At 43.3% G+C, this 21,370-nt stretch overlaps 3 protein-coding genes across 3 annotated transcripts; 2 read left to right on the plus strand and 1 right to left on the minus strand.

Moving 5' to 3' along the window:
• Positions 1 to 563: 563 nt before the first annotated feature.
• On the plus strand, positions 564 to 7,858 carry LOC306789892 (RNA polymerase II elongation factor ELL-like). Its single transcript, XM_079285971.1, has 12 exons — positions 564 to 780; positions 2,406 to 2,450; positions 2,557 to 2,678; positions 3,075 to 3,235; positions 4,192 to 4,502; positions 4,734 to 4,858; positions 4,990 to 5,479; positions 5,565 to 5,652; positions 5,736 to 5,802; positions 6,003 to 6,174; positions 6,800 to 6,844; positions 6,961 to 7,858. The coding sequence occupies exons 1-12, from the start codon at positions 649 to 651 to the stop codon at positions 7,063 to 7,065; spliced, it is 1,863 nt and encodes a 620-aa protein (XP_079142097.1). The 5' UTR covers positions 564 to 648; the 3' UTR covers positions 7,066 to 7,858.
• Positions 7,859 to 8,692: 834 nt separating this feature from the next.
• Positions 8,693 to 12,511, plus strand: d2hgdh (D-2-hydroxyglutarate dehydrogenase; the record flags this gene model as incomplete). The annotated part of the gene is made up of 10 exons (XM_079286591.1): positions 8,693 to 8,827; positions 9,607 to 9,967; positions 10,077 to 10,134; positions 10,226 to 10,365; positions 10,483 to 10,676; positions 10,767 to 10,935; positions 11,089 to 11,232; positions 11,338 to 11,480; positions 11,908 to 12,073; positions 12,249 to 12,511. The coding sequence occupies exons 1-10, from the start codon at positions 8,801 to 8,803 to the stop codon at positions 12,509 to 12,511; spliced, it is 1,665 nt and encodes a 554-aa protein (XP_079142717.1). The 5' UTR covers positions 8,693 to 8,800.
• A 19-nt stretch (positions 12,512 to 12,530) lies between these two features.
• On the minus strand, positions 12,531 to 20,171 carry acvr1l (activin A receptor, type 1 like). The gene is made up of 10 exons (XM_079286590.1): positions 20,034 to 20,171; positions 19,194 to 19,277; positions 18,487 to 18,741; positions 18,165 to 18,376; positions 17,854 to 17,953; positions 17,422 to 17,568; positions 15,985 to 16,260; positions 15,259 to 15,456; positions 14,967 to 15,097; positions 12,531 to 14,495 (listed from the first exon to the last, which is right to left on the minus strand). The coding sequence occupies exons 2-10, from the start codon at positions 19,264 to 19,266 to the stop codon at positions 14,364 to 14,366; spliced, it is 1,524 nt and encodes a 507-aa protein (XP_079142716.1). The 5' UTR covers positions 19,267 to 19,277; positions 20,034 to 20,171; the 3' UTR covers positions 12,531 to 14,363.
• Between the last annotated feature and the right edge of the window lie 1,199 nt (positions 20,172 to 21,370).

The following is a 21,370-nucleotide window of genomic DNA, read 5'->3' on the forward strand; positions in this document are numbered from 1 at the left end:
CAATGATATAATATTCTGTATGTTGTTCTGAAATAAGCTATTTTGTGTAATGACTATAATTTTGCTTTTGGAATTGTACATGTTAAATGAATGACTTGTACTTGTAGTGTATTTATACACGGCCTACTTGTAATTAAAAGATCTGAATCCACCAATGCACCAGTCCTTAATATTAAAAACCTAAATAATTAAAACAAACAAACATTTTTAGTTAGAGAGCTTTGTGGGCACTCATGGTGACCTCAGTATTTCTAAATCCCAGTTTAATCTAGGCTATCACAGTTGTGTTTTTTGGATTGTTTTATTTAATCCAAACCTAAAGAAAGATGAATGAGCTGTTCTTTCACACTCAAACCAAAGAAAGTCCCTTCACGTAAAAGAGAGAAAAGAATGAGCATAGTGAGAGGGGAGGCAGAAAAAGTAGAAGTGGTTACGTAACCCTACGTAAGGGTTTATTTATGTCTCTCGGCCAATCAAATCCGCTCAGCCGTCATGACGTAACGCGATCTACTCCAGAATAGCGCGCGGAGGAGGAGCAGCCACACGGAACCGTTTAGCCTCTCTCTCGCTTCGTCTTCTCGCCAATGTTTGTTTGTTTGTGTGGGATTTGTATGATAATAAGCCCGGCAGGGCGAGCTCTACGGCGGGATGTCGGCGCTGAAGGAGAGCCGGTGTTACGGACTGTCCACCGGTAAACTGAACGGCGGCAACGTCTCTGTTTTTCATGTCAAACTCACTGACAGCGCGGCAAGAGCCATTGGCTCCTCTGAAAACCACAAGGTAGGCTATTTTTTAAACAATTCTTCCTCGAATCCTTGTCTCAACCGTACAGTACCGGTTGATATCGGTTGTACCACTTCGTCAAGGGGACCTCTACTTAAAAACAAAGGTAGTGGTAAAAACAGGCGAGGAAGGCGGGTTTGTGATTTTTTTTATTTTTTTTTTTCATTTCAGCCGAAGTTCACCAAATCTCTTCTTCGGTTGTTGTCTCCCACAAGTCTCCTTTTTTTGAGCTATGAAATGGTAAATACGTGTTGCATAATGCAACATGGAAACCCTTCCCTGTGTGCTGGTAGCAAGCTGCTGGGCAAGTATTGTGAATGTTAACCAGTCGAGGGGAGAAGAAAGGAAACATGCTGTGGGAGGGGGGCTAGTAGTAGTAGTAGTAGTAGTAGTAGTGGGGGGGCATGTTGGATTGCATTTAAGAGTTAAGAGATGGAGTACTTCTCCTTTTCGCAGGCAGTTTTAGGTTCAGGGAGACAGATGGACAGAATACAATTCAAACATTTGACTGAATCACAAATGAATCAGACCGTGCAGGAAGTCCCAGCTGACAACAGTCATGTACAACACTTCCACAGTAATTCCCAGTAACCCGGTTAGGAAACTCCTTGGTGAACATGTTTTCTCATTTTCTGATGTCATACTTCTAGTTATTCTTGTAATGAGATAGACAGGAAGGAGTGGAAAACACCTAACACAGAGGGTTCAAAACTTGCACACAATACTGCTGCTGCTGCTGCTGTGCATGTATATAGTTTCTTTATTTAGCTTTAAGTGTGGCTATTCATAACCCACATGGTCTGATCACAGACTACTCTGCATGAAGCCCGGCCAAAACCGACTGCTGGCAGCCACCCTCACACTCTCTGCACTCATCAACAGGTGGACTCACAAATCCTCTCCGTGAAAAGGTCAATTTGATTCTCGTCATCGTCGCATCGAACTTCAGACGTGCCACTTTCATTTCTTCCGTTTTCCTACGAGATGACAAGGCCTGTTTAGCTTTAGCTTTGCAATTGTCACAATGGACAAAAAAACTACAATCAAAATTTGATGCAGCAGCATCATCTTCTTTTTTTATTCCACACGTTCTTTTTCTACCGTGCCAAACCTTGGTGCTTACATTACCCACAATGCAAACTGATCACATACAGTTCAGGCGAATGTAGCAGCGAGAGATGAGGAGCGGGCCACGAATGTAAGCTCACCTCAAACTCATTTTCATTTTTTAAAACTTTTGTCTTCAGCCACAATCGTTACTCAAGTGACATCACTCGGATTTTGCGCAGCTCCTTTTGGCGCCACTAAAGGTTTTTCTAAAAGTGACTCCAATGTGTTCTTAGCAGTTTACAGACAACAATTTTGGGAACTGGATAGCCTGGTACTGGATTGGTACTTGGGTACTGGGAGATAAAAAAGTGGAATTAGTGCATCGCTTGTTTCATACATGAAGAGCAACAGATTACAGGCAGAAGAGTAAATGTTGAGTTGAGTAATAGCAGTAATGAAACCACAAACATCCTCTATGTTGTATGTTTTACACGCAGCTCTGCTCTCAGATCTGTGTGTCTGTATTTGCACGTCTACAATGTCTCAATGATTTGTCTTTTTCTTTTCTTCAGGGTTGGTCGTCCCGTCCCACCATCTGTTTTAATGGCAACAAAGGGGTAATTGTTGACCTACACAAACTGGATAATCTCATCTCATGCATGAAGGTTTTGAAAGATGTTGAATCTAATTGTTTCTCTGGTCTCTCTCTGCCTCTTGTCACAGAGAATCACCGTCCCTTGCGCTGAAAATAGAGATGAACTGAGGAGCTTCACCTTCGGCTTGACGAACGTCGCCCGCGATAACCCGCACGGAAGCTTTGACTGCTTCCAACAGCACGGCGCTGGGTAAAAAACATTTCACACACTTTATGGCACATGAGAGTTATCTGTAAACATGTCAGTGCAAAGTGATTATGTGTTTACGAGTCACCCTGCTGGTTTACATCTCTCTGTCAGACTCTTTAAATGCCAGAAACCCCTCCAGGGAGTCCTGACTATGCAGGTCTAGGAAGCTTGGAAATGTAGAGTTGTGTTTTTAATAGATGCCAAGAGTACAAAAGTAACCTTTTGGAGCTGTTGCCAAAATTCAAATAACATTGCACTACAGATAGATGTAAAGGAGTCCAGCTGATCGAGGACTGGCACTCAAACAATCTTAGCATGACGCGTAGAAGACGTCCTGAAAGCTCCGTCAGGTCCCCTGTTTGTTTGTTTTTAACTCGCTGTCCTCCCTCCTCCCAGTGCTGCCGAGGAGCTGTCATGTCTCGGGGTGATTCAGAAAAAGATGACCGTCAACGCCACGGATGACTCGTACGACAAAGCTCGCCAGAACATGGCCCAAGCCGAGGAGGAGACGCGCAGCCGAGGAGCCATCGTCATCAAACAGGGGGGACGCTTCCAGGGTAGGAAGACGCAGAGAAACACTCACTGGCTGTGCAAGACATAACCCCAGCTCAGGAATAAGACTAGCCTGAAGACACATGTGTACTGTGCCGATTACGTCCAACAAAATACAGTCGGCCATATTGCATTGGTTGCCGTAGCAACATGCATAGTAACCAATGACATGGTAACAGTCGGGTCTTATTTCCTTCTGCAGTTTTTTTTGTCCTGTTTGTCTGCTAGACTATACTGCTATGCAGCACACACATGCCCATTTAATGTATATTAAAGTTATTTGAAAGGATACGGAGTCTCTGCAAACATACAGAGACGGTATACTTGCTCACCAAAATATACAAACACACGATAAAATCAGTGATTTAGCTTCTTTTTTTGTGTTACCGCTGTCTTTCTTCTAACCACCAAACCACTTCCTTCTAAACAGATATTTTAGTCACGTCATCTTGTTTCAGTCAACGTACGCGCGCGCACACACACACACACACACACACACACACACACACACACACTAGTTTTGATGATTTTGTCAGTTCAGAGGAAGCTTGTGCAAAAAAAACAACCACTTCCTCGCTCACAACAGGCTTGTGGAACTGTGTGGTTATTTCCTAAATTAGATGGCAGCTTTTGCTCCCTGCGACTTGAATGCTTGTAACCCAGATGTGGCTTTCTGAAGAGGTGTAATGAGGTCTTTTCTCTTTTTGTCCTCTAAGTCCTCTTCCTCTGGTGTCTGATCTTGACAGAAGCAGCCTGGAAAAGCACTCTTTTTAAGTAGTGGTATCACACTTTAGAACTGGGATTCGTCTTCAACCTAGGCAACATTTTAAGAATGACGAAAAAAAAAAACTAGAGCAAACGGTAACTTACCTTTTTGATGTCGGATACCTCAGCCAAGCATGTTTTTGCTTTTATAAGGCACGTGCTGCCTTTAATGTGAGATCACCTTCTTCCCTCGCAGGCAAGAAGGTGACGGTGCGAGCCCCGGCCCCCGCGCTGGCCGGCCTGACCAAGCCCCGGCACGCCGACAAGTCCCAGTCTCTCCTCGGCAACGTCAAGAGGGGCGTCCAAGTCGGCGCGTCCAAGCCGAAGAAGGGGGCCTGTGCTCCGAACAGGAAGAGCGTGGCCGACGTGCAGGAGAGGCAGCTCAGGGACAGAGTAACGCATCTGCTGGCTCTGAGGCCCTACAGGAGGCCTGAGCTCATCTTGAGGCTGCAGAAAGACGGACTGACGGCAAAAGACAAAGACATGCTGGACTCTGAACTGATGGAGGTAATTCGTTTTTCCTCTGTAGCCAGATCAATAAAGGTCTCATTATAAGAACCATTTAAATGAAAAACACAGGGCATCTTTTTAGTTATGATTCTAAACCACAAGTTTAAATGTAAATTGTAAACACAGTCACCCTGAAAACAATTTAAACGGATCAAGAAAATGAATTTGTTCTCGTGATTATTTTCTCACCTGCCTTATCTTTGTGTGTGTCTTCGTGTTTGTGTGCAGGTTGGCCAGCTCAATAGTAGAGACAACACATTCGGTCTAAAGGACGGTCTGTACAAGGAGCTGCAGAGGGACTGGCCAGGCTACTCCTCCGGAGACCAGCAGCTCCTCAAACGAATCTTTGTCAGGTAACACAGATGAGACACTGGCCACCGTGTTCGTATCGTAGCAGCATCTCAAGAATTGTGAAGAAGATTATACTATATGCAAAAACTTTGTTTTTGCATATAGTTTGCATAAAGTTCTTCTGACTTTGCAGGAGGCTGTTTCAGCCTCAACAGAACCTCCTCACCGTCCCAGAGGCCCAGGTCAGTCCACTACGAGACACCCCCAACTCCTCCCCGGCGCACCGCCCAAAACCTTCCCTGCCCGAGGAATACACTGACCCTTTGGCGAGTAAGAAGCCCAGGATATCCCACTTGTCTATCAAAACAGCCAGAGACAAGCCAAGAGTGAGGCCCGCCAAACGAGCGGCTCATAAAGTCGTCACGGAGGAGACGGGCACTGACGGGAAAGGGGACTCGCTTGATCCTCGAAAGCTTTTTGACTCCCTGTCGGCAGTCTGCCAGCGGGAGGCAGAAGTGGCCAAGAGGCTGGAACCAACTCCCTGTGCTGAGGAGGAACCCGAAGTTCCGGCATCAGACCCCCCTCAGCCCAACCCCGATCGGCCCCCGTCCCCTCTGACGGTGCCTGATCTGAACAGACACACAATCAAAAGGAAGAAGAGCAAACACAAACACAGAGATCAGGTGAGAAAACCACTTTTCATTTAGCTCTGGTTGTTCTGTTTCACGTGACGCATCGGTGATTGGGACTTTGTTTTTGTCGGTCAAGGAGAAGGATAGGTTGAGAGGAAGGAAAGAAAGGAGGAAAGATCACAGTTCAGAGGAGCCAAACGATCAAGTCTCCTTGTACTGCATCGGTGAGCGCTGTTACGTGTTGACGAGTCATATAACGTGTCAAATATTCACTATCTTAAAATCGTTTGTTTCTTTTTCCTTTCAGAGCCAAGTGAAATGTTGTTTGACTCTGGTGTGCTCCAAGCAGACAATGACACAGCCGACTATCTATTGTAAGTAAACCTTGGTTCTTCGTCACAAAATGCATCCAAATGATAAAATCCAGTATTTTTAGATAAAAGGTTTCGTTATCAGGTTTGTGGTTGTTGTTTTATTTTGCGCAACTAAACGTCTTCAAGTTGCTAACATGTTATTCTGTTGGTGGGTTCTTTACTGGTCTGATCAGAGTGTCCCTATTATGTTCTCCGCAAAGGAAGTACGCAGTGATTTCCAATCACGACCAGAGACAGAGCTACAAGCAGGACTTCAACACGGAGTACAGCGAGTACAGAGATCTACACGCTCGTATCGACGGAGTGACGCGGCAGTTCATGGAGCTGGACGCGCAGCTCAAACGGCTGCACCACGAGTCCCATAAATACAAGGCATGTTCCAGTCCTCGTTTCAAACAAATATGAAATGATAACTCCACTCATTTCTGTCATAAACTCTGTTGTTTACCAAGTGCAGAACGGTAAGTAGAGGTGTAACAAACACATAATCCTCAGCTGAGCACAGTATGTTTTCCTTTTTGAGGGAAAACAAAAGAAATGGAGAGAGGTTTTGCCATTCAATTCTGAAAATGTCAAATAAAATTGCGCTTCGTAGGTTATAATTCTCACTGTAAACATTATGGCACTGACATGTCAGCATATGGTCGTTAAGAAAAGAAAAAACACAATTATCAATATGTCAGTAATGGTTATTACATAAAAAGCGCCCTGTGGAGTTTCCTGTCAAACTAAATCTATGATTACCTTCACTGTTACTCACCACAACGCCCCGGTTCGTACTTGAGGTCTAACAATTATGTTTGATGCATTTTCTTCCTCATAAAATAATTTTGATGATGAAATATTTTCATATACTATTTCTATTGATTTCATTTTTTTCCATCACATTTATATTATTAGGAATGGTTTTTTTAATAGAAATTTTTCAAGTTTTCCAACATTTAGCAAGCTTATGTAATATATACCGGCATTAATTCCTTCTCGTCCTCTCTTACAGACGGTTCGTTATCAAATTCTTCAGGAGTATCGCAAAATCAAAAAGGTGACAACTTCCTTTTAAGACTTGTCAATGTTTATCCCAATATTGCTGCATGTGGCAACTCCACTCCTCTGTTGCTGTTAAATAATCGTCTTTTATTTCTTTTGTCCCTTTTTTAGTCCAACCCCAACTACAACCAGGACAAGACTCGCTGTGAATATCTCCACAACAAACTGGCCCACATCAAGAAGCTCATATCAGAGTACGACCAGCAGCAACTCTGACTGTGAGACCAGTGAGCTTAGAGAGCACAACGATCACCCGGAGACTCTCGCTGGCTCACGCTGCTGAGCTGAATGCCATCGAGCTTCAAATCTATGGTCTTCAAACGGAGTCGCGCAAGACCTGCTGCAAATGTCACTGAGGTTGGGAGACATTTGTGCAGAGCAGCGGGAAAAGCAGACGAATAATATGAGAGATTTTATTTCAAAATGGGAAATCTTTGAGGGGAAAAAAATAAATGGTTTGACCAATGCGCTGATACTACTGTGACACGTTACTGCCAAGGACACATAGTTTCAATTGTTTTACATTTGTAGATTCATAATTGCTTGTGTTCTGGTAGCCATGTCAGCATTTAGGTTTAAGCCAGAAGCATGAAATAACTGCACGCTGTACGTACCCAGACGGCTCCGGTGAATAGCAGCTGGGATGCAGATGTGGACACACCGAGAAGACGTCTTTTCTCTGGGTTTCGGGAATTGAGACTTTATCGGTGTCGTGTTCTCCTCAGTTCAGATCTGCTCAGTAATGACTGAGCAATTATGACAGTATTGCCAGTGCCTAAAGTGGTTTTGGAGTCTGTACCAGATTCACAGTAGTCTATGGTGTTCTCCCTCTTGTGGCTTTGCTGGATCACAGAAGACTGTTCTGTTAAACACAATGTGAGCTTGAAGTTGTGTTGAGAACCGTTACGGTATGAGCTGCACTAACGGTGTTACTGAAAACTGGATTTAATTATTAGTTACAAAGTCGTTTATACTGTAGGCTGAGACGGAGAATAATTTAAGAAATAAAAAGAAGTGTTGCATGCTGTGTACTTTACTGAATGCATGAGGAATAATCTGAAGTTTTGTCTGTTTCAAATAAATTGAATTTGTATTAATTTTGTATGATTTATTTTTCAAATCTCCTGCAGTCATTAATCCTCTGAAGATGGACAATAAAGTAATGAATAGGTACAAATAATGTACTGGATTAAATATAAATCTTGATCTATTCCAGTCAGGCACCTGTAGCGGACAATAAATGCATGTTTTTATTATACAGGATGTCTGCCAGACATTTTATTCCTACAAAACTACACACAGACGTGTGGTTACTCAAGCTGTAGCATTTATCAGAAAAGAAATGTCTAGATAGTATGGATTAGTGATGTATTAAAGACAGGTGCAAGACAATGTTCACCTCAATTCCTATCAGTTTTTGGTTAGACATGTTATTTATGAAAACACAGTCTCCAGAATGATTTCAAACTGTTGGATGCTTTCATTTTCTGTAATAACTCTTCATAAACCTCAGTGTAGTGTTAGTCAGGGTTGGTCACTTTCATGTCACAGGCATTTTTACATTATTTTAAAAAACAAAGTCCTAATTCAATCCTATTCCGGGAAAACTGCTTTAAATATTAGCAAAATATATAGGTTGAAATATTAGTTAGTTTCCTGTCCAGGTTCCACAAAAAGTGTGTAATGTCTCTTTAAATCTTAAACGAAGTAACTTTGTTTTCCCCCGTCGTCATCGGCTGAACAGTGACGAAACGCTCACAGCTATTGGTTAAATCTCAAAGAAGGCTTCTCATTGGTCCGTTGTCGTCGGCATGACCTTTCAACCTCCCATGCTAGTTGTAGCAGTAAACAGTGCAACGGTGTTGCATTCTTAAGGAACCGAATCGTCCTTCAACTTTGTAACAGATTTCGCTCTTAGATATGACACGAAAGAAGACACGCGGTCAGAAAGATGCAGGTTGTTAGCCGGACGTTTACGGTGAGTGAATGCGGTAAACGGTAAACGTTAAATGCCTCATACTCAGAGTATTTCCTCTCCAGTTACATGAACAATACAGTAGTAACGTTACATTCAAGAACACACGAGCATGACATAACTAGTACATGACATTACTACTTGACCAATGTAAAAACAGCATTTCACAATAGTGTGGAGAGAAACTAAGAAGCCAGTGTCTGATTTAATCTAAAATGGGATTTAAATTGACTTTTCTGAAATGTCACATTCACATAAATATATCGTACATTGTCTCGCTTTTGTATTTCCAAAATTATTTCTTATTGACTTTGAACTGGCTTTTTAACTGATATCTAAGTGTCCGATATCAAACATACATTACGCAAGTTTATCAAATGTTATTGGTCATATTCAGTTCTGAGAATTCAAAGTCAAAACTCAGGCTGTTCCGAATTGGACTGGTGATATTAAACAGCAAAAATAGATATCACAAAGTCAAGTGCTGATGAGCAACTGAAACTAACACCAGGTTTCTCTCTGTGGATTCAAGTTCTTCTTGAGCTGTTCAGTAAGTGGAGCGCTAATGAATAAGTTACCTATAGACTCATATTCTACAGGAGGACAGTACTTTGAGACTTCATCACAGCAGTGGCTTGTTAACTAACAAACATTAGCTACAAAGCTGACAAATGAGTAGGGAAGTGTAGTTTACCCAGCTGCTCCACACACCGAGTCCCAACTCCATACCAGGTAAATATGTTGAGGAAACAGCTTAATGAGTCGTCCTCTCTTTCCTGCAGCCTGTTTGCGCCTGTACTCCAGTCATGGTGGGGTTTTTCCAAAGAACATTGAGGCTGAGGACGGCTCTCAGACATCTGAGCCCCCACAGCACCGTCTTATCCGCAGCCACACGTTCTCCTGTGGACCTCCGTGGTTCATTCCTTCCCGCCGCCTCATGGCAACGCGGAGTCTGCTGTCGAACGCTGCACTCTGGGGCAGACGGGTCCAGGCCGTCGCCTGCTGCAGCCCCAGACAGGCTGCCCTTCTCCAGGATAACTGGGGAAGATTTAGCCTTCTTCAGGAAGATCCTACCGGGCAGAGCCATCACTGACCCCGACCTGCTGGAGTCCTGCAATGTGGATTGGCTCAAGTCAGTGAGAGGTCATGACTGGAAATTAATTCAGCTCATTCCACTTGAAGATAGAAGTTCCACCGATTCACAGATAATGTCTTTCAGCTTTCATTTTCTCTGTTCATGCATCCTCTGCAGGTTCCAGTGAAGTGTTACTGCGACCTCAGACAACAGAGGAAGTGTCTCAAATTCTAAAGTAAAGAACAAATCGTAGAATTGAACGACAAATTGTGTATTAGTGAGGGGTGTATAAGGTGGCATAAGTCGCTGTATTTTCCCTCTTGTAGGTACTGTAACGGTCGTAATCTGGCGGTCAACCCTCAAGGAGGTAACACCGGGCTGGTTGGAGGCAGCGTGCCTGTTTATGATGAGGTCATCCTCTCCACTGCCCTCATGAACAACATCCTTACCTTAGATAGTATCTCTGGTAAGTCTTAAAATGCTTTTGTCTCACACAGAATCAGCTGCCTGTCTTTTCAATGTTTGTTCATGTGCTTACAGCATATTAGATTCATCTTTAAGAATTCTTCCCTCCGTCTGTCAGGCATTCTGACCTGTCAGGCAGGTTGTGTCTTGGAGAACTTGTCCACTTACCTTGAGGACAGAGACTACATCATGCCACTTGATCTGGGGGCAAAGGGTAGTTGCCACATTGGGGGAAACGTGGCAACGAACGCGGGGGGACTCCGGCTGCTGCGATACGGTTCCTTACACGGGACTGTGCTCGGCCTGGAGGTGGTGAGTGGATTAAATACATGAGAAACTAGTAGTATGTTAAAAAGGATAAATGCACTGATGTTTGTCTGTGTATGTATGTGGCATGTACAGGTGTTGGCAGATGGGCGAGTGCTGGATTGCTTGGCCACACTGCGTAAAGATAACACAGGATATGACCTCAAACAGCTCTTTATAGGGTCAGAGGGAACACTGGGGGTCATCACTGCAGTGTCCATCCTTTGTCCACGCAAACCCAAATCTGTTAATGTGGTTTTTCTGGGTACGATTGTCTCATATCTCCATATTTCTCAGATTTTCTCTTACCGAACGTTGAGGAAATTGTATCACAGTCCAGTTGATAAATGTCGAGATGAGTTTCTTTCCATCGATTTTTAATTGTTAATTTTTTTTGTTCTCTTTGATTTCTTGTTAGGCTGTGAGACTTTTGAGCAGCTCCTGAAGACGTTTCAGCTCTCCAGAGGCATGCTGGGAGAAATTCTGTCAGCATACGAATTCCTGGACAGTGAATGTATGAGGCTGCTGAATACGCACCTCAAACTACCTAATCCCATCTCTGGTAGACACACACACACACACACACACACACATACATACAAACACTTAGTTAATAAAGCTGTTAACCCCCCCCCCCCCGTCCCAAACTCTTTCTTCCATCTTGCAGATTGTTCATTCTACGTCGTGATAGAAACATCTGGATCTGACCCAACACATGACGGGGAAAAACTCCACAATTTCCTAGAGGAGGCGATGACATCATCATTGGTTACCGATGGGACTGTGGCGACTGAAGACTCAAAAATAAAGGTATTGTTTCAAAAGAAATTTAAGAATAAGTCTGTTTATATTCTACAACGGTGAAAAGACAAAAAAGCTAATATTTTTGTGTAGCCAAATCGTGATGTAGCTTATTCCTCTGTGCTATGGGGCTCCATTGTTGTCCATTATCTATTTTATAACTATAAATAAGCCACACCTCTTGCACTAAGGGACATGCTCCTTTTATTACAATGATCATGGTGACTGCAATTTATTTAGACTCAATCCCGCATACACCATCCTGCTGCTGTAGAAACATACTACAGCAAAAACCCTGCACCTGGAAAAACTTTTGACCTAAACTTAAGTAATCAGTTTCATACCGGGGGGGTTTAAATAATACTTCTGTGTTAGCCTAAACTATGTCGAAAGTCCTGGTGATGATGATGATTGTGTAATCTTTCCACTTCCACAGGCACTGTGGTCGATGCGTGAACGCGTCACAGAGGCGCTGACTCACGATGGCTTCACTTACAAGTATGATGTCTCACTTCCCGTGGAGCGGATCTACCAGCTGGTGACGGACATGAGGAAGCACCTGGGGGACCGAGCCAAGAGTGTGGTGGGATATGGACACGTAGGTAAGACACGAAAAAAGTCTCTATATCAGGAGGGAAATAATGGCCTGCTAGCATGAGAAAGGAGTAATTTTATTATATACGGGGTTTACACATGGTAAATTGACTTGTACACACACCATGTAAGGTACCACCATCAGAATGAACTAATCATCTGCATTTGCATCTGTACTTTTAGGAGATGGAAACCTGCACTTGAACATCACCTCTCCTGTCAAAGACCCGGCTCTTCTCGCTGCCATCGAGCCTTTCGTCTACGAGTGGACGGCCAGCTGTCACGGCAGCATCAGTGCAGAGCACGGACTGGGCCTGAAGAAGAGGAACTACATCTACTACAGCAAGCCCAGCCAGGCTGTAGCTCTGATGGGTAATATCAAGGCCATGCTGGACCCCAAGGGTATTCTCAACCCGTACAAGACTCTCCCAGATAACCTGAAATGAACCAAACTGTGGGTAAGTGGGGCTGTATACAGGGCTCATGAGCTCATGAGCTCCATCTGAGCGACAACCTTATTGCCACATGGTTTTTATGGCAGCTCATGCTCTTTCCTATAAAACCTTTTTCACACATTTAGTGTCGAGCTGCAGGTTTTTGCAGGTAGTTTCATCGTCACCTGCACAAAGCATTACTTTTAGAATGACATCCACTTTAACGAGCTGCTGACTTCGTACTGTAGCAGTGGTTAGACTGGAATATTAGTGTTACGGTGTTGTACGTTTTAAAGTTGTGTGAATTAGCAATGTACTGGCTGGCTAATCACTGGCCAAGAGTGCAGTAACTATTTTATCACATAAAAAAGAAAACATTCTTTCCCAAAACAAACCCGGCATTTGTGAACAAAGGTATTTGTAACCACACGCCGAGGCAACATTAAACAGTTTGAAATGAATCTTTAATGAAACGGTTCCCAAATGAAGATGGATTGTTTTTCTTGTTATTCAGGCACTGGTGCAGTGTTGCATGATGGGAGATGAGGAGTTAATAGAAGCCAGACTCGCTACAGGAAACACCTTCACTTCCAATATCATAAAAATGTCAGTTCACCACAAACAAGTCTTCCGTGATTCCGCTCTGCTTGCACAAACGAGTCACATATATAATATATACAAATGTGATGTGTATATATATAAATATAAAAAAAAAAAAAGACAAAGCAGCATTTTCTTTCAAAACAAACATTTAAGAACAAATTAATTTATGACTACACACACAGAGGCAACTTTGTCTGGTAAAAATTAATCTTGAACAAAACACTTACAACTCCAAATGAAGATGGAGTGCTTTTCTTGTTATTCAGGCAACTTGTATAATGTGACATGATGGGAGATGAGTAGTCAATGGAAGCCCACGTTCACCTCTTGATATCTTAGAAATGTCAGCTCTATCACAAACAAGTCTTCCTTGATTCCTCTCCGCTTGCACAGAAGAGCCACAGTGAGTTCACGAAGTGTGCCAGGCAGAGAGTATCCTATTCCTGTTATAAGATACAGACTCATTCCTATCGGCGGGTACTTAGTGTGCATCTACTCCAGAGCCACCAAGATCATTGTGTATCGCTAGTGTTTTATCCATTCCCCCCCCCCCCATCCTACAAACAAGCTCAGCAGGAATCACTTCCTACCCTTTTCTTACATTTCGCAAGAAGAAATTATTTTCCACCAGCTCCAATAATGACAATATGGGTGCAGACAGTCCAGTAGAGTTAATGCCTGTGTATACAATCCTTTTCACGCACCATCAGTGTTACATTATCCACAGCAGTTTGGTAGCAGTTAATAAATATCACATTTTTTTAAAGTTGAAAACATTTGAGTCTATTGGCTGTTCTCCTTTTGTAAGTGAACATGTCTGTGTGGTTTGAGTCTTTGTAGCGATACTTGTCATGTTCTATTAAAGCTAAATGAGTGAAACACTTCTGATTGTCTCTGAGCAGAATGCCACAACCACATGCCAAAAACACTGACTGGGGATCAGAAATTGAATTATAAGAGACACTCTCTGTGTGTTGTGTGTGTGTGTGTGTGTGTGTGTGTTGCATGGGCATTAAAGCATTGGGATGGAGTACTACAATATGCCATCCTGTAACAGTCTACAGTTCAGGTTAGCGTGCACAATGGCACCTGCTTTGTGTCCTGTCACAAAGGCTGGCTGAATTCAGACAGGACTAGTCCGAACGAGTCCTTCCTCTGGTCGTCTGTCCTTTCCCATTATCGTCCATTTCACAAACACCAGACGCTTCTCTAAGCCGATCCCTGACATCAGGAAGCTTCACCCGAGGCCCCCCCCCCCCCCTCACGACTCCTTGCCCTTCTCCAGAGAGCTGTGGATCTTGTCCAGGGTTTTCTTGATGCGCAGTGCCGTTAGCCTTGCAGAGGGGTTCTGGTACCAACACTCCTTCATCAGTTTCACTAGAGCAGAGAGAGTCTAAGAGAGAAGGGAGGACGAGTGGATCAAGAAACAAAAAGGAGAGTCATGCAGTGATGCACGCACAGCGAGCGGTGGCTCTTGCTAATGAGCGGTTGAAATCACACATCGATGTGGGGATGATGTCTCTTGAAGCAGTGGTTCTGCACATCTTTGGCTTGGGTCAGTAAAATTGCTATTAAAAATGTCTTAAAAAGTCAGAATAGTATGCCATAACAATTCACAAAAAATAAATAGTATCATATGTAATAAAAATGTTTGTCATATGTCATTAGTTAGTGTCAGAAATAAAATGTCAAACTCAATCATAAAACTGTCATGTTTTAGTGTGAAATGTCTCAAAAAAAGCCATAAAATCATAATATCGTCTGTGATGAAAGTGTCACATAAATTGTCATAGTATAGTGTGTCATAAAAGGGTCGCATGCCTTACAGACATCGATAGAGTATAGATCGCAGAGTGATACTTACAGGGTCAGAGAACCAACGATTAGGAATGAAAGGCCTCTGCTGCTCCACACACACCACCTTCCTCATGTCCTCGAAGCTGGGGTCATTCGGCACCTGATCGTAGAACGGAGGCTTGTACTCCTCAACAATACCTGGAAAGTCAGATTGGGACGATGGAAATTAGAGCGAGTAACTGGATCAATAGGAGGTCTCAGCCTGAAGCCGATCTGAACACACAACAGTATATAAAAGTAAATAAGAAATTAGAGGTGGTTGTTTATTGTGCAACAGCCCTAAAATGCATGCCACTCACCATTGCTGTATGTGCGTCTGGCTATCTCCCACAGCACCAACCCAAAGGCCCAGATGTCCACTCTCTTATAGGCATCAAAGCAGTCTGTCTGAATGCTCTCGTCCAGCACTTCAGGTGCCATGTAGCGCTTGGTGCCAACCTTCGGATTGTTGCCCACATCCAGCAGGTTGTCTGCCTGGGAGTGGGTCACAGCCAGCCCTGTAACAATCACACGTCACCAATGTTTTAGTAGGACGATATCTGTGTCGATATAGAAATTCTGGCACGAATATTCTCCGGGTATGAGATGGCCAAATACAGAGACGGTGCCTCGATCACACAGAGACGCGTCACCAGCAAAATGCTCCTCTGACACACAACCAATCAAATCATGCGAGAGCTTTATTACTTTGAGAAACGCACATCCAGTGTCTGACAGGACGGGTGCTGGAAGAGAATTACCTCGCAGAATTTACTACTTTAGGCTCAACTACTTCACCACTTCCTTCCTGTTTTGATTGTTAAGGTGGTAGGAAGGAATAGTGGGAGGCAAACGCAGACAAAAGATTGATATTAGCGGTATTTCATTTGTGTGATGAACTTTGTGATGTAATAGCACAGCAACGGCAAGAGCGGGATATCAACTTGAATCCATTTTTGGAGTTTTTGAAGCACCTGAAAGTTTGAAGGGCCTGAAAAGATTAATAGCAGTCGTAGATGAAGGAACACGAAGGACGACAGACTGACCCAGGTCTGCGATGCAGCAGCGCAGCTCCTTTGTGACCAGGATGTTTTTGCTCTTCAGGTCCCGGTGAGCGATGGCCGGTTTCCCCTCTGTGCCAAAGATCTCCGTGTGCAAGTGCACCAGGCCGCAAGCTATCGACGCCGCCATCGCCAAGCCCTCCGACGGCTCCACGGCCACTCTCTGCAGGTAGTCGTAAAGCGACCCGTTCTCGTGATAATGGGTGATGAGCCACAGCTGGGTGCTGGAGTTGCGAGAAGTCATGTCGGACGCCATGAAGCCTGAGAGAAGAGAGATGAGAAATATGAGCAAAGATGATCAAAATGTGTCGGATTTATTTATCTATTTAACCGAACTCTAGATCCACCTTTTACTTTGAAAAGCCAGACAACTCAGTAATCCTGTTATTTGGAAGAGTAGCGATCTACCCAATATGAGCTGGTTGTATTTATTCATTCTCAGAGCGATATTAGCTGAGCAAGTACTCTCAGAAAAGGTAGGTCATAATGCAAACACGTTGTGTGATGCTGCTGCTGTGCTTAATTCATCAATCTACGGTATATGCTAATGTGACGTAAAAAGCTTTCAGACAAAGGTGTGAAAGCTTTTTGAATGTTTCACGCATTTAGCTTAAAAAAGAAACTTGTATTTCAAGATACAACAAGTAGGGCTGAACAATTAATCGACTTTTAATCGCGATCACGATTTTGGCTGCCACGAACGAGATGGGAGGTGTCATGCGCGCACCCTGCAGACTCCGGTAGAAGTAGAGAGACAGACAACAGAGCAGACGGCCACGGGTGTCGTTTGAAAGCTAAATGAAATATCAGCGCGAGGAGCTAGCCCCTCGAAAAGGATCATCATTCGTTGTCTGGAAGTTTTTTGGATTTAGGGCAAGTGATGTGAACCAAGAACAAATCATATGCACAGAGCACGTTCGAGTTGTGTCCGCATAGTAATCGCTAATGCTAATGGCTATGCGCCGCATTGCGATTAGCTGGAATGTAGCACAACATGGAAGTGAAAGCAGTGCTCTGTTGATTTAATTTTGGGTAAAAAGTATTGATACTATTTTATTTATATTTTCCTTCTAAGATGCTGTGATCAGGACCAGTATGATGCAAAGAGTTGTACATTATCCTGAAGGTAGCACAACAATGGAAGTGGAAGCAGTGTTCTTGTTCATTTAAACGTGAAAGTGCAATAAAAAGATGTCCCTAAAATGAATGAATAATCGTGAAATAATCGTGATCGCAATATTGATCAAAATAATCGCGATCATGATTTTGACCATAATCGTGCAGCCCTAACAAGGTGATTCAAACTGCTTCACATAGGACATGAAAAGCGTAAACGATGCTAAAATGATGATCTCTGATAAGAATGGAGAGACAATGGGGAAAATCTCATTATATACAAGCAGACATTACTCCTCTTCTCACCCAGTATGTTTTCATGTCTTAGCAGCACAGTATTGTAGATCTCCGTCTCTCTGAACCAGGACTTCTCATCTCTTGAGGAGAAGATTTTCACAGCTACATTCTCGCCCTGCCACTGGCCCCGCCACACCTCTCCATACCTCCCTTTGCCTGGAAAACAGAGGCGAGGAAAGGAGAAATTAAAGAGACACCTGCATTTAGAAAGCTAACGTCTCCAAATCAACAGCACCAAGTTGTACGCAACCACATTTTTCCAATTCCAAACGGGTACAAACTGTTCTGTGCGGTACAACACAGGATCTCAAAGCATGTGACCTACATACTTTCATTTGAATGCTCAAATAAAAAATGGATTGATTGATAATGAGTAAACCTTTCATCACCAACCAGACCTGAAACAAACCTGCCACCTGGCCTGAGGTGCGTTCTACGTACCTACACACTCCATCAGGCTGATCTGCCTGGCCACGGTTCTCTGGACAAGGAAGGGGAGACCTGAACCACTGCCTGATGTACACGAGTGGTCCAACAGTTCCTAAAGACGGACACAGATATCAGATTAGCTGCTCATGCCATAATCGTTAGAAGGCACTGAAGTATACACATATCACACATAGCCGCACGGCTACTGGAATTCAGCATCAACAAAGATCAACAAATGTGTTTTTGTGCTTTGGATTCAGTGAGTAGTCGTTATGTACTCTGTCTTGATCAACATCTTCTGCACCTCGCTAAAGTACTCTTACCGCTAAAGTGCTGTCTCCCACATTGGAGGTGATGAGGCCGTCTATGGCTCCCTGTTCAGTGTCAAACTCCTGCAGCCTCTGCAGACGGCCGTGATGGAGCCTCCTGCATGCAAAGACTGACACTGCAGACAGCAGAGCCAGAACCACCACCGGGCCGAGAACAAAAAGAGCCAAGGTCTCCACACGGTACCGAACCGGCTCGCCTTCTGGTGCTGTGGACAAAAGGGGAAAAATGAGATTGTGACATGTCTTTTGACTGATTATTTAACAGACAGCTACAGGAGATTATTATTGGATTTGCATGTCATGAACTACTATCAACCTGTTGGAAGCAGAGACATCAGCGAACTCCTGGTGGTGTTGCCGTTGCACATTTCCTGGGAGCAGCAGAAAATGGCCTGGTGGAAAGACGGAGCTGTGGAGCAATGCAAGCGGATTTTGTCCAGCCCCTCTAGGCAGCCATGCTCAAACACCACGCCACTGCTGCTGACTTTGACCGAGGAAAAGCAGCGAGTACCGTGGCACTTCGTGGCCTGGAGGGATTGAGGGGTTTCACACAGACACTCCAACTTCCCATCTGTGGAAGAGACGATACGAGTTCAGCATACACTCATGTTGTATCGCAGAAACACATAAAATGCTGTCGACTTATTTAAGGCAGCAAGCCAACAGAAAGACTTCTGTCTCGCCAACTTGTTTTCACTCTTACTCAAACTAGCAAGGTTTCTGTCTGGCAAACATAACGATCAACTAAAAGACAGATGAGCAGCAGGTGAGGTGGAAACTGAAATAATATGTAATATGCATCATACCTGGTAAATAAATGAATAAATAAAAATAACATAGCAAATCCAGTTTTCTCCTTTTTCTATTTTGTTTATTGGCAAAGATCTACCACGTGAATGATTCCCACTCGAAATGAACCATATATATAATATTGCGCATGATCATCTGACTGCACCACATGAACAGACATATAGATAACATCACGGTCTGAAAACAGTCAAACATAACGTTTATAGGAAATACCTGAGCCCTCAGCTGATGTCTGCAGGGCCTGCAGGAGGAGCAGGAGCAGGACGTGGACACTGCAGCGACCCATGATTCAGTGCACTGAGAGAGCAAGGGAAGAGGAGCCAGAGAGTTCAAATGAGTACTCTCGTGCAAAGAGGATCATTACATTTACCCCCTCTGTTTTCTGATAATCCCTGCCAAGGCTTCAGACAGAGAGGAAGCAACTACTTCTAATGGCTGAATGTCAACAGTCCTCTGTTTGTCTTTGTCAAAGCTTTATTTAAAACATATGACTGATTATGGAATAAACCATAGCCATTTCAAAGACACCCAGCTATAATATAGTTATAATAAATAGCTAAAGGTCTTTACTCTGACATAATATAATCCAGGGCTTAGTTCCTAAATTGTTAATTAACCTGCTATTTATTACCAATGGCTTTGAAGACAACATCACAGTACTGGAGCTGTTCCTTTGCGAGTCAACGTTAAATATCGCATTGGCAACAACTAGCATCATAACACAAATGAAGCTAACACGTTACATTTCAATGTCACAGCGTCGGGTGATGTGAAGTACAGCACCGAGCGAAGCTATTAGCAATCCCCCTTCGTAAACCTCACAGACAGGGGGGGGACTGGTTGTTTGCTGTAACGTTAGCTCACAGGACATTAACGAGTGGTTTTATTGTCCGTCCACAGGCGCCTCGGAGGCGCCAGTCAGACAGACGTCTGACCGGTGCTGCTGCTGTTAGCCGTGCGAGCTAAGCTAGCTCGCAAAGCACACGGCTCAGCCGGGCGATAACCATCAGATACAAAGAGATACTAACGTAAACATATAACAGTTAAGCCTACCTGGCACATGCGAAATACAGCATCTAACTCATTATGGGATGGCTGTCTATCCCTAATGGATCGTATTGGCGTTATTTGTGATGAAAGAAGGCGAAAACAGGATCACAACCCAGCCCACCCACTGGCTGTCTCTTCCCTTCCAGCCACACATGACGTCACCAAAACATTATCCTCGAGGTGCATTGTGGGTCAGGGGAGTCCTCCTACAGGTTGTAGACCAAAATAACTGTAACATCATGATGTAACGTTATTTATCTATGAATAATAACCTTTATGCAGACGTGGGCTTGTTGATCATCTTTAATAGTGTTCTAACTTCAATTTATAATATACGCTCTTATTTTTGTCCACTTGCGTACTTACTTAAATGTGAAATTAACTTTTGATGATTGAATTTCTGTTTGGTTCATTTTATTTGAAAACAAGTTGAAGGGCTTAATAACATTAGTTTCTGACGTTTTTTGGTACGGCTAAACATAAAGTTGGCATGGTGAAGCTTTGGCTAAATTTGGATCAATGCTTAATTCTATATGTATCAATGAGTGTGTCTGGTAATATGATCCACTGCCTCTTTATTCTGAGGAAAAGACTGCGGTCAAGGATCACTATTTGCGTGACAAATAAATCTGCAAGTTTGAAGAATAGATAACTAACTTAAACCATATGTTTTGTATGACGCTGTCTGATTATAGTTAGCAATATACAGCAGGGTGTCCACTGCCAAGAGACATAGATTTACATGAGAAGGAACAGAAAAAGAAAATCCACATATATCATATTTTAGTATCACTTTCGAGAAGAACAGTGATGCTGTTTCACATGCAAATGCAATGTATTTATTCAGTACATTCATTTTTTTTTAGATCCTCATTTACTAAACAACATTGACTGTGAGACGAGAAGTGTCAACTGGGTGACTTACAGCCTCAGCGAAACAGTTTCAGAATGGAAAACCCTGTTTTCTCCGTTTGCTACTATTTGACTGCAAATACTGCTTGATTCAAAAAGTCCCACTTTACCCATGCATGCCCCCCAAAAAATAGCTCTCCCTCGCGAAAAAAAACACTTCATGAAAACTAAGATGACCCTTTATGTCCTGAGCAATCATGCAGATCATGATCATGCATTGCCAAACACTGCAACGAAAAGGTGGATTAGAAGATGAGTTAATTTTACTTGACTGCTCAACAACCTCTACCTGTTTCGATTCATCTAATTCTTGGTTGGCTCAGTGGCTCTTCAGAAAATACGTGTCAGTGAGTGTGTGTACAACGAGAGAGAAAAGGGAGAATTCTATGAAGTAGTAGATGTGTTTTCCCTCATGGGTCCCGCGGCTG

Source organism: Melanostigma gelatinosum (assembly GCF_949748355.1).
Source record: "Melanostigma gelatinosum genome assembly, chromosome: 16".
Classification (NCBI taxonomy): domain Eukaryota; kingdom Metazoa; phylum Chordata; class Actinopteri; order Perciformes; family Zoarcidae; genus Melanostigma; species Melanostigma gelatinosum.

Excerpts from the sequence above, each read along its gene's own strand:
- acvr1l (XM_079286590.1), bottom strand. The coding sequence starts at position 19,266 with ATGGGTCGCTGCAGTGTCCACGTCCTGCTCCTGCTCCTCCTGCAGGCC. Across the intron at positions 18,742-19,193 it reads GACATCAGCTGAGGGCTCAG|ATGGGAAGTTGGAGTGTCTG; the intron begins GTATTTCCTATA and ends TCTCTTCCACAG. Across the intron at positions 14,496-14,966 it reads ATCGTTGGTTCTCTGACCCT|ACTCTCTCTGCTCTAGTGAA; the intron begins GTAAGTATCACT and ends CTTCTCTCTTAG.
- LOC306789892 (XM_079285971.1), top strand. The coding sequence starts at position 649 with ATGTCGGCGCTGAAGGAGAGCCGGTGTTACGGACTGTCCACCGGTAAA. Across the intron at positions 781-2,405 it reads GCTCCTCTGAAAACCACAAG|GGTTGGTCGTCCCGTCCCAC; the intron begins GTAGGCTATTTT and ends TCTTTTCTTCAG. Across the intron at positions 6,845-6,960 it reads AGTATCGCAAAATCAAAAAG|TCCAACCCCAACTACAACCA; the intron begins GTGACAACTTCC and ends TCCCTTTTTTAG.